Here is a 12,540-nt window from a genome sequence, read left to right on the forward strand (position 1 = left end):
ATAGTTACCATTTTTTTAAACGGTCTCTATTTCGATCACATATATAGAGGGCCCGGTCCGTTTCGTGAAATAACACTAAAATGGGTCATAATAATTTTAGTTGAGTGGTACCAGCAAAGTTGGTCAAAATTGCTCATATATTAGGAAATACTCTGGGACTTGAACCCAGGTCTTGGGATATCTACACTTCCACTATGCCAATTTAACAAGAATTGAAAGTTAGTACAATATGTAAAGTTAATTTTAAAGGTTAGCATTGTAAGACACAAAATATAAGGGTCATCTATGTCCCTTCTCTCCTCTATACATGTCTTCAAAACGATGATGTGGCCCTCTATTGCATTGGTGATGCCCTTACCCAATTAATTTGCTCCAGATCCACTCCATTTGTGGAGAGACTTGGTCACATCACCAGGCTAAAGTAAAGTTGGGAAATTATTATTTTAATCTAGTAAGGAAGTGTGGTTTGGTTATAAATTTACTAAATGCGGCATCATTTTTTTAAAACAAAAGTATATCAAATTAATAATCATTTTTTTAAACATTATAAAGGCTATCAAATAAAATAAGCTCATATTGAACATCATGATAAGCACCAAAAACTGTAATATTAAACCCTATTGAGACATATAAATTTGGTTAATTATGTATTTAATAATCATGAAATAAGTATATTTTTATACTTTTTGCAGTCTTACATGATAAATATGAAAATATTGGTTAAACTGCGTTAAAGCATGGGAACGATGTATATATGAATTCTTCCAAATCAGTCATGTGAAGCTAAACAAAAGACGGATCAAAGTCGGGGACTCAAAACATGATGAGAATCGAGTCGAGCGGGACTATGTAAATAAAAGCGGAAACTTTGAGACTCATATCTCGTTAACACGGACTCGATTTTAAGAAGTAAAATGCTGGGATGATCGACCGCGACTAGCTCTACCTTAGGCCAGAAATTACAGAAATCGATGTTCGGACCCACCAATGGACATAACACATGGACCCACCTTTCGGGCCCACAAAAAGAGATGAGTCATCAATCATAGAACATGTCAAGACAAAAGTGCCAAATTATTGGTGCAAAGTTGACACCTTGTATGTAATTAATAATATTAGGTATTAATAGTGAAAAAAAGTAAGGTATCACTTTGTTTTAATGTGGTGGATAAAAGTGAATTAAATGTGTGTGTGTGTGTGTTTGTTTTCACGTGGGATGAGGGGGAGAATTCTAGAAAGGAAGAAAAAAACAAAACAAGGGGGGATGCACTCTATTTACTCCCTTAACTTCTTTTCCCTTATCATGTATTATTATTTTTAGTTCCTTAGTAGGAGTAGTAGTAGTTTTAGTTTTAGTTTAGTTTTGGAGTTTTTATGAAAAAGTTTGTAATAGTTTTAATGGTAGAACTTTTTGTGCTCTTGTTCTAAATAAAAATCTAAACTTCTTAATGCAAGTGAGTTATTTTATTAGTCTTCTTCTTATTCTTTCTCATTTACATATCTATTTGCTTCTTTCATTTATATCCCTAGGATCATGAGTTAAAATCTTCCCTTTGTGGGGGGTTAATAATGCTCATGTGAGGGATAACCTTTGGATGTGATTTTAGTAAGTTGTTTAGGAAGAACAACTAGACCTACATCATATCCCAAAATGGTAGTTGGTGTAGAGTCTAGTTAGGAATCAAGGTGATGATCTTAGAGATAAGTCATTGCTTTGGTTCTACATGCTAGCAATATGATCTTAGAGATGAGTCATAGTGTTAGGGATCAAGTTAATCTTTATTAGAACTTGTCTATGAGTTATAGAAAGATTAACATGCAAGAACCTAAAATCATACAATAGTGGTTATCTTCACATTAGGAGAACTAACTCTCCATATCTATCTAGAAGTAAATCTATTATCTTTGTTTTAGTTGCATGTTTACGTAACTTAAAGTTTTCATTTTTTACATTAAAAGAAACCAAGTAGTTAGTATCAATTCAACCATAGCTTAAAACTTACTCACTAGTTTCCTAAAAGAGAAAAAACAAATTGTAAGTTTTCTTAGACTTAGGATGGTTCGAAATCCCCACTCAAAATTATACACACGAATATCGTGAGTAAGGAAAAAAAATATTTGTATTCGCACTTTGTCAAATTAGAGAATCAAATCTCTAACATACGCAAAAGGTGAACATCAAAATGGCGCCGCTGCCATCCTAAGGACCAAAAGACCTTCCTTTATAAGCTGGAATTGCTCCAAGGGGAAACCCCCACTCTCATTCCTATCCATCGTTTTTTCGTTTTCATCATTTTATTTTTAAAATTTTTCCCACGTTTCGCTACTGATCTGAGTTTGAATTTTTGGTTGCACTTACAGGAACAAAAAGTTAGGACCTGGAACAGAATCTATACACTAAAATAAGATTGTTGTGAAAATTTGGGGATTTGCGGAAGACTCTGCTGGCGTCTTGTGATATTGAACTATATCGTCATTTGGTTAATCGTTAAGCGTGCGTGGGTGTTTAGTCTCTGTTGGTACTCCTGTTTCATCAAAAGCATCCACTGTGAAATCTTGTTCCATTACCAGGCCTAACTCTCTGGACCTGTAACAAATATTTCAAATATCTTCTGGGATTAAGGACGTCGACGGGTTGAAACGTCTGTTTCATTTCTTTGGCGGACTTGCGGGATGCTACAGGTTCCAAATTATATTTTTGCATGAATACCATGTATGTAGTTATTATGTACTAGTTTATGGATTATTATTTACGTATTAGGCTCGAAATATGCATGAATCATGTTAATACGCCTGTAAATATATATATGTGATTAAGTGGGTATGAATTGCATATTAATATATATATACATACAAATGGTACTATTTTGTATGGTTATCTCTATCTATACGTATAAGTGTCTATTGTTGCATGTTTAGTATTTCTCTACGTATAAGTACACGGTCTTGTTTAATAAGTCGATTTTGTCAAGAAAGAGGAGAACTTTCCAACGAGGGTTAAAATCTGAGTTGGGTAAGTTGTTTCTAAATCCTACAAGGTGAAGCTGCTCTCTATATGACACTCGCAATCTCAATGAGTATTGACGAAATTGAATTATTATGCAATACAAGAGTCGTATTTTAGTTATTTTTTTTGAAATAACTAGGGGTTTTGGGCTCCCCAACCTTTATTTATAGGACTAAGATACTCGCAGATACATCTTTCCTTCCTTATCTGCCAAGATCAAATCATTAAGTTTGTGATCCAGCGGAGGAATAAAGTACACACACTCATTACAAAATTGCCTACTTAGCTTAGATAGATAATCTGCTACTTGGTTACCCTCGCGAAATACATGCTTGAAAGTTACTATCTCGAACTTCAAAATCTCAGCTTGTATATGAGCAGTTATGTTCCGGCAGTGCCATGGCACCTCTTCCTCCTTCGCCAAAATCCGCATCGCCCTCAGAGAATCCGACTGCACTTGAATTCTGCTAATCCTCATATTTGCTGCTCCTTCTAGCCCTTTTTGTACTCCCAATAGCTCCTAGTACAGAACTGACATTCTCGTTGAGCTGCCATTATACGCCATTAGAGTATCTCCATTCCTATCTCTTACCGCTCCACCATAGCTGGCCCTTCCCTTTTGTACCGATCTATCTGAATTCAGAACTACTAACCCATCAGGTGGTTTACTCCATTTTACCCATATCTCCTCTCTTTGTTTTAGAGTAACTCCTATTCCCAGTTTCACTAGCAGCACTTTCGCAGCCTCCTCCTCCTTTACCTGCTCCAGTGTTTTACCCATATAAATCTTCATCTTTGCTTTCAAGACTTTCGGCTCACAACATCTGGCGACCGAAATCTCTCTTTCTTCAACCTCGGTTCGGCTCATTCCAATGGTTTGGATTGGCTTTGCCGACAGTAAAGGCTCTTATCACTCGTGCTAAGGTGTTCGCTCTGCACAGTTTCATCAAGTAGTACCATTCGTTATGCGATGCTCGCACCATCTCTGGCAGCCCCATGGCTATCTTGAAATTCTGCTAGACTAGTTTTGAGAACGGACAATCAAAGAAGAGATGAGCTGAACTCTCTTCGTGACCCCCACACAAGCAACACTTTGATTGTGCTATCACCCTCTTTGCCATTACCTTGTTCTGAGTTGGGAGAGTACCCGAAAACAACTGCCAAGTGGTAAAGGAGTGCTTCGGTACAATGTATTTCCCTAACACAATCTTAAACCATTTTACCTTACTTCTCACTCTTTTCAGTACAGAGTAAGCTGAGGAAGTAGTGAAAGCTCCTGTACTGCTTGGGGTCCATGTCACTTGATCCTCATCAATGTAGGAATTTATCTCAGTTCCCATAATCCAATCTTTTACCTCACCCTCCAGCATATCAATGATACAGCTTGACCATCTCCCCTCTCTTAAAACTGTGGATACCTTTGCATCCTCTGGGACGAACTTGAATAACAAGCTTCTGGCTTGGTTATTCACGTATAGAGGCCCCGAACACCATGGATCATGCCAGAAACTAGTACCATTGCCATTCGCTATACAATATTAGACAAACTTCCATGCGACTTCTCGGTGTTTCAAAACCCCTCTCCACACCCAGGAGCAATCCCTCGGCACCTTCATAGTCCAAAACTTCTTGTGCTTTATGTGTTGCTGCCATGCCCATTTAACCCACAAACAATCTGATTTCTGCGCAAGTTTAAAAATCAAACCACAGTACGCAGCTTGATTCCAAACGTTTGGATCCACAAGACCAAGCCCTCCCTGATCCTTGTCAAATCTAAGAGTATCATGACTAGCATGATGCATCTTCCTATCCATGTTTGGCCCTGCCCATATGAACCTATTGCACAGCTTCCCCACCTTCTCAATCACTGTTTTTGGCAACACAAATGTCTTCGCCCAATAGGTTTGGAACGATGCTAGAATAGATTTCACCAATTGTACTCTTCCGGCTCTGTTTAGATCTTTATTCTTCCAATTTGAGATTCTCTCCGTGATATTTTCAATAAACATTCTCTTATACCAAGTCTAGTGGCCGTAAGAGGCAGCCCTAGATAAGTAACAGGGGGAGCTACAAGAGAAATATTCATAACTACCGCTAATTCTCGTCCTTTTTCTTCTGGCATGCTACCCGTTAGGAGAGTAGTCTTTTCATTGCTAAACTGAAGCCCTGTAGCCTGAGAGAAGTCCTGCAAGATGTCTTTTATAGTCAGCATAGATTCCATATTACCTTTGCAGAATATTAGGACATCATCAGCAAAGTAAAGATGAGATATATCCAATTTCCTACATTTGGAGTGAGCACTGATTATTTTCTGCTAAAGCCCTTTGTAAAGAAGAGCACTCAAGATCTCCATGACTAGCACAAACAAATAAGGAGAGACTGGGTCACCCTGTCGAATACCTCTTTTCCCTTCAAAATACCCTTCCGGAGTCCATTTTACCGATCTTGAGTCTGAAGGAGAAGCATAGCACATATGTAGCCATTCAATGAACAGGAGAGGGAACTTAAACTTATGCAAAATAGCTTCTACTGCTTGCCAAGACACCGAATCATAGGCTTTCTTTATATCAAGCTTGATAGCACATCTCTTCTGACCATGTTTCCTAGAATAACCCCTTAGTAACTCATGAGCTAATAGCAGGTTATCTTGAATCGACCTCCCCGGTATAAAAGCTGATTGTGTACTTGAGATTAAGGAGGATATACAAGTCTTTATTCTGTTGGTTAGAACCTTTGATACACACTTGTATACAATATTACAGCATGCTATGGGCCTGAACGATCCCACAGTCGTAGCATTCTTATTTTTTGGCACAAGACAGAGGAGAGTGGAATTTATTCCTCCCGTCAATTTTTTCTGAAGAAAAGTGTATTTGATTGCGCTGGTGAAATCAGCCCCAATAGTAGCCCAACTGTTTTTGAAGAAGCATGCATTGAAGCCATCTGGTCCAGGCGTTTTATTATCCTCCATGGCAAATAGAGCTTCCTTTAACTCCAGATCAGTTATCGAAGACTCTAGAAATCGGCTTGTACTCTGATTAATCTCCTTCACTTGCAAGTTACTGAGAAACCCAGAATCACAAGAGGCAACCGAGGAGACTCCTAGTAAATTGGAGTAGTACTGCAGGAAAGCATTAGCTACTGGCTCTCTTCCCTCTCTTCGAATACCTTGTGCATCGATGATATCCCATACATGGCTTCGAGTCTTCTTTTTCTTTAGTGCATTAAAGAAATAGGCACTACATTTATCCCCGAACGACAACCAGTCAATATCAGTCCTATGGAAAAGATCAGCTTCCTCCAGTTTTATCAACTAACAAAGCTTTTCTCTCAATTCAAACTCCTTTGCACTGAGGGAGCTATCTAGTGGATTCTGGTGAAGTGTTTCTTGGACTTGCTTCAATTGTACTCTCATTTCAACCACTATTCTCTGAGTATCATAGCAAAAATTCCTTGCCCAACCTTTCAAAACTAGCTTCAAATTTTTCAGCTTTCTTGTTAACATATACGGGGGGCTGCCATGATTTGTTAGTTTAGGTATAATGCGTTGCATGTTTAGTTTACGTTTTTGCATTGTCGTATATATCCACGTACATATAGTATTTTTGCATGCTAATGTATCTAGATACATATGAGTGATTACAATTTGCCGGTTAGTGTAGATATACATATACAAAATATATATCTACCTATTTGCCTACATGTACGTATTACTGATGTGTATTTGCCTGTACATATCGAAGTATTTATTGATGATACAACCTTGCCTATTCGTATTGCTATACGTATGAGTAGAGTATCTTCACATGCTACTGCATTTAGTATTGTATGAGTAGGTCGTATTTGCATGCTTGTACTTTCTCCCTTGAATATATCTTAAAAAAAATAATAAAATAATAAAATAATTTAATTAAATTAAAATTAATTAGGACCTTACATAAATTTTAATTCCATAAATTTTAATCATATTCCAACAGTGTCTAGGAAACTTGAAAGATTGAGGTTACTTAATTAAAACCGTGCTTGCACGACAAGCCTCCTTCTTATCTCTCTTATGACTGCTGTTAGTTTATGCACATGTATTCCTAGCTTCACTGCTACGTTAGCAGCAGCTTAGACCTACATTGTTCAACTCTAATGCTTGAAGAAAATCATAAAATTCAAGAAATAATAAGTTCCTTCTATCAATTAGATCTAATTTTATGCTTGCATGAGATTAAGGTCTGGTTCTACTAAACAATTTGAACATACTTATCGTAGGAGAAAATACGATAAACATTTGTGTAAGTTTTCACCTCCACGAAGTTCTTTATCTATTAATCCAAATAAAAAAGATTCGTCACCATTCCCATCATTCATTATGGCTGACGAAAATCCACCAGCTGAGAAGCCCCTTTCGGACTTCTATACAGCATTACAAGAAGGACCTTCTTCCTACATCAAACTAGAAGACATTGTCGGTGATTTTTTAATTCCGCCAAACGTTTTTAGTTTGTTACCTGTGTATCATGGTTTGGATCATGAAAAACCGTACAATCATCTTCGTAGGCTTCAGCAAGTGGCCACAACATTTCACCATCCAGCTATCTCTAAGGAACAACTCTTGCTGCGGCTGTTTCCATTCACGTTAACGGAAAAAGCGTCAATTTGGCTAGCAGGACAACAACCACAATCCATAGATATATGGAATAAACTTGTTCAAGCTTTTATGCTTTAATTTTATACTCAGAAGAAAACTACTGAAATGCTTCAGAAATTCAATTCTTTCGTCAAAATCCTCATGAATCCTTTACGGAAGCATAGAGTCGCTTTACTGATCTTCTTTTAGAACGTCCTTATCACCAACTAGACAAAGCTGTCCTTATTGGTTCATTCTTTAATGGACTTTCTAATCATCAAAAAGAAACTCTTGATATAATGAACGGTGGTTGCTTCATGGACAAAGGAGCTACTGAAGCGTATACTTTTCTAGAAAAACAAGCAAAAAAAGGTACACATTGGGGTAACACTGATTCTTCTAGGTCATCTAAGGATACTATTACAAAAGCTACGTCTATTTTTGAGGTAAAACCCGACCCCGAATTAAAACATTTGATAGAATCCCTCACTAAAAAGTAGATGCCCTTGTAGTTCAAGTAAGCGATCAACTCCCAAAACAGGTCATGAACGTTGACACATCCCCATGTGTTCTTTGTCTCAGTCCTGACAATCCTGATGCTTATTGTCCCTTGTTATATGCCTCCCCTTCTCAACTATCAGAAGAGGCATGTGCATTCAACATTCCTAATGCACCTTAGCGACAACATCCGAATTTCGCTTGGCGCCCACCTCCACCACAGATGCCTCCTCCACGTTTCGCTAATCCACCTGTTTGACCACCCAACAACTTTATTCCATACCACCAAGGAATAATTAGCAATACCAACAAAGTTAAAATCAATTTCAAAATAATTCCAATGCTAACTATCAAACCAACCGCAGCCTTGTTCCAACCAATCCAAATCCCAGCTATAATCAACAACATCTCAGCAATAATTGTGAACTAGTACCTGTTGCACAACCTGCGCCACTCGTTACAGATAGGACAAGCAAGACGTTCTTAGCTTACATGAACCAACAATCTCAAATTTTAACGTCTATCCAACAATCACTTCAACAATTGGCACAAGAAAAAGAAAAGGAAAAGCGTGTTTCTGAACAAGCGGTTCAAACCCTAAGCCGACAAACACGCCTTTGAACTTTTAATCGCGCACTGGTACAAATATTCCAAACCAAGGTGAGGTGCATGCAATCACTATTTTCGATCCGCAAAACTGTAGACAATCAAATCATTATGCGGATGATCAACCAAAGGTATCCGAAGGTTCCAATGAATCTATTTCCAATAATGAACCTACGGAGGATCCACCAAATCCAACAAAGTCAACATCTCAGAAATTAGGAAACGAGCAAGCGGACCCCTATGCCAAATTTCGGCCTAAGGCACTATTTCCTGCACGCTTGGCAAAGAATAAACCTGATGAGAATTTTGATGAAATTCGAGAAACTTTTCAGAATTTGACAATCAACTTACCTTTTCTCGATGCCCTAAAGCTATTGCCTAAACATGCAAAATTTCTGAAAGATATGTGCACCACAAAAAGGAGAACTAATATTCCTCAACAAGCATTCCTCACCGAACAGTTTTCATCCATCACCAAACACAATGGTATAGTCAAATACAAGGACCATGGTCAACCAACAATTTCATGCACCTTAGGTGACAAATATACGGCTACTGCGCTACTAGACCTAGGAGCTAGTGTGAACTTACTTCCATATTACTTATTTAAACAACTAGGTCTTCATGAGCTTAAACCTACAACCATGACTCTACAGTTAGCTGATCGTTCCATTAAGTATCCAAAAGGAATTGTAGAAAACGTCCTTATAAAAGTCCAAAACTTTTACTATCCTGTAGACTTTGTTATTTTGGATACAGAAGTTGCATGTGATTCCATTCCTATCATCTTAGAGTCAATACCACTATTTGACCCTACGACCGTGATGTCCAGTGACTTGGATGAACATCAATCTGTTTACACCATGGAATACGACTTTCCTCAAGAATCTTTAATACCCACTCCTCCCGCCCCTGACTTAAAGTCTCTTCCTTCTGAATTAAAATACGTACATCTTGATCCAGATGGTAGTCATCCAATTATCATATCATTATAATTGACTAACGATCAAGAATCTCATTTAATAGATGTCATTCAACAACACCGTTCTGCTATTGGATGGTCCCTCGATGACATTAAGGGCATTGACCCTAGTGTATGCACCCATCGCATACATCTTAAAGAAAATGCTAAGACGTTGCGTGAACAACAACGTTGTCTAAACCCAACCATGAAAGATGTGGTATGGGAGGAAGTTCTAAGATTGCTCGATGCGAGTATTATCTATCCTATCTCCGATAGTGTTTGGGTGAGTCCAGTACACGTTGTTCCAAAGAAATCCGGCATTACAGTTGTGCACAATGATAAAGATGAATACATCTCCGCTCGTATTCCAGTTAAATGGCGAATATGCATTGACTATCGCAAACTTAATGCAGTCACTTGTAAGGATCACTTCCCACTGCCCTTCATCGATCAGATGCTTGAACGGTTAGCCGGTCATTGATAAAACATAAAAATGATAGTTTACCTACGAAATGAACGATAAAACTTAAAACGTAAGTAAACTAAAACTATCTTATGTGCCTATATTTATCAAAGATTTCTACTCTCAATCCTATGAGATATAGTGGAGTAGAAGATTCGTTCCACTCCTAGTTCTTCCACATGCTATGTTTTCTACGTATAATTACTCTTAACTAAAGTCTAATGAGAGATTTACGAAATGGTAACTAGACTACAATGCAACTACCCACAAGATGCAACTAGTCGACTATTAGAACAACTATGGAATGCTACGTCGATTCTATGATAAGGAATTGAGGGGGATTGATTCCACCTTAACTCGACTTAATCCTACTAACGATTTAATCATCAGTAATCCGAATTGAACCGCTTCAAAAAAACAACGGTTACTCCTAATCCCTAATTACACATGACATTTCTACCAATTCATAACTAGCATGTGAACGATTACACCCATTCTCATGGTGAACTAATCATTTCTAGAGTGGAAGAGAAATTACGACGACTTCTATGATGTCGGGGATCAAGCTTTCATCAAGGCTTCTCAACCCCTCAAATGGAGGTTTAGCCGAGAATCATCACGCTTATCATTCCCAATGGAATTCAAACAAGACATGATATAAAGATTTAAACTTTACTTGTTTAAACTCAATTCAAAACTACTCATGCAATAATTGAATTAAACTAATAATCGACAAATAATTGAATCTACTTAATTGAAACTAAACAATTAATGGAAATGAAACTAGATTATGGAGAACACTATTTTATTAATCTAATGAATAATAAAACTATGATTTAAATACTAAATTAATAATCTAACTAATCTAGGTCTAGCTTTCTACGTAATAAGGGAATTTAGATCTAAACAATTGTAAATGACAAGAATCGAAATTGACAAACTAGCTATTTTATTTATCAAACTAATAAAGAACAATGATTCTAAAGATTAATCTAAAACAATAATTGGAATTAAACTAAACTTAATTTTATTAAATGAAAACTAGATCTAGAATTATTTATAGTTTTAGGTCTAACTAGCTACCATTAACAAAGAGCTAAACTTTTGTTTTTATATCTTTTCAGATCCAAAAATCGTGCATGGGCTTGGAGCCATGTTTTGGGCCAGAGAATCAGCCCAAAACCCAATTCTTTCAGTCCAAAAAGGCCTCTTCAGCTGCAGTTGGCTTCAACAGACTTTTCGTCTACTTATGCTCCTCTGATTGGGCCAAGACTTAAACCATTGGAAAGCTCTTTTCGAGCCGGTCGTTTTGACGTAAGGTAGGCCCAATTCCAAGGTCTGAGTCCAAAGATATGGTCTTCGGAAATTCTGTTGACTTTGTGCACTGTTTCTGCCCGCGTGGACTTTGACTTTTCATCTTTTGACGGGGCTTTACAGAGGCTTTGCCTTCTTAAAAATTGGCCTTTAATCACACAACTCCTTAGCAACCGACCTTTGCTCCTTTATCTCGCTAAAGTGGCACATTTCTGCACATAATGGACTTTGAAGCCTGAAATGCATAAAAACACGTAATCAGTATTAACTCTTAATTATTACTCACATAATTGGTCTAAAAGTATGACGGTTAAGGGGTTAAAACTACAGTTTTGGGCTCTTATCAGTCATGCATATTATTGTTTTCTTGATGGTTATTCAGGATATTTTTAGATAGTCATAGATCCTGCTGATCAAGAAAAGACCACGTTCACCTGTCCATTTGGTACATCTGCATATAAACGAATGCCTTTCGGCCTTTGCAATGCACCTGGTACTTTCTAACGCTGTATGCTTCACATTTTCAGTGATATGGTTGAACGTTTTATGGTAGTATTTATGGACGACTTCTCAATATATGGCGATTCTTTCGATAGCTGTCTATCAAATCTTGAAAAGGTTTTCACACGTTGTGAGGAGAAAAATCTTGTTCTTAATTGGGAAAAATGTCATTTCATGGTTACAAAAGGAATAGTTCTAGGACATATTGCTTCAAAGGATGGAATCGAAGTCGATAAAGCTAAGATTGAAAAAATTACTTCACTTCCTATACCAAAAATAGTTCGCGACATTTGTGCATTCTTAGGACACACAGGTTTCTATAGGCGATTTATTCAAGATTTTTCAAAGGTTGCTCGACCTTTAATCAATCTCCTGGTTAAAGATGCCGTTTTGACTTCACTTTCAATTGCAAACAAGCTTTTGAGACCTTAAAATCTGCCCTAACTACCGCTCCCATAATTCAACCACCTGATTGGTTTAAACCTTTTGAATTAATGTGTGACGCGAGCAACTATGCTATTGGAGCTATACTAGGGCAACGCCGAGAAGATAAGCCAATTGTCATTTAC

At 37.4% G+C, this 12,540-nt stretch overlaps 2 protein-coding genes across 2 annotated transcripts; both read right to left on the reverse strand.

Annotated features, from left to right (window-relative positions):
• Positions 1–3,179: 3,179 nt before the first annotated feature.
• LOC147509962 (uncharacterized) lies at positions 3,180–3,800 on the reverse strand. The gene is made up of 2 exons (XM_086597964.1): positions 3,600–3,800; positions 3,180–3,527 (listed from the first exon to the last, which is right to left on the reverse strand). The coding sequence occupies exons 1-2, from the start codon at positions 3,798–3,800 to the stop codon at positions 3,180–3,182; spliced, it is 549 nt and encodes a 182-aa protein (XP_086454090.1).
• Positions 3,801–4,023: 223 nt separating this feature from the next.
• Positions 4,024–5,228, reverse strand: LOC147509963 (uncharacterized). The gene is made up of 3 exons (XM_086597965.1): positions 5,027–5,228; positions 4,680–4,874; positions 4,024–4,535 (listed from the first exon to the last, which is right to left on the reverse strand). The coding sequence occupies exons 1-3, from the start codon at positions 5,226–5,228 to the stop codon at positions 4,024–4,026; spliced, it is 909 nt and encodes a 302-aa protein (XP_086454091.1).
• Between the last annotated feature and the right edge of the window lie 7,312 nt (positions 5,229–12,540).

Source organism: Coptis chinensis, chromosome 3 (assembly GCF_015680905.1).
Source record: "Coptis chinensis isolate HL-2020 chromosome 3, ASM1568090v1, whole genome shotgun sequence".
Classification (NCBI taxonomy): domain Eukaryota; kingdom Viridiplantae; phylum Streptophyta; class Magnoliopsida; order Ranunculales; family Ranunculaceae; genus Coptis; species Coptis chinensis.

Coding starts and splice junctions, on each gene's coding strand:
- LOC147509963 (XM_086597965.1), bottom strand. CDS start 5,228: ATGGAATCTATGCTGACTATAAAAGACATCTTGCAGGACTTCTCTCAG. Junction 4,875..5,026: donor TCTTACGGCCACTAGACTTG/GTATAAGAGAAT, acceptor TGCCAAAAACAG/TGATTGAGAAGGTGGGGAAG. Junction 4,536..4,679: donor ACTTGCGCAGAAATCAGATT/GTTTGTGGGTTA, acceptor AATATTGTATAG/CGAATGGCAATGGTACTAGT.
- LOC147509962 (XM_086597964.1), bottom strand. CDS start 3,800: ATGAAGATTTATATGGGTAAAACACTGGAGCAGGTAAAGGAGGAGGAG. Junction 3,528..3,599: donor GGGCCAGCTATGGTGGAGCG/GTAAGAGATAGG, acceptor GTTCTGTACTAG/GAGCTATTGGGAGTACAAAA.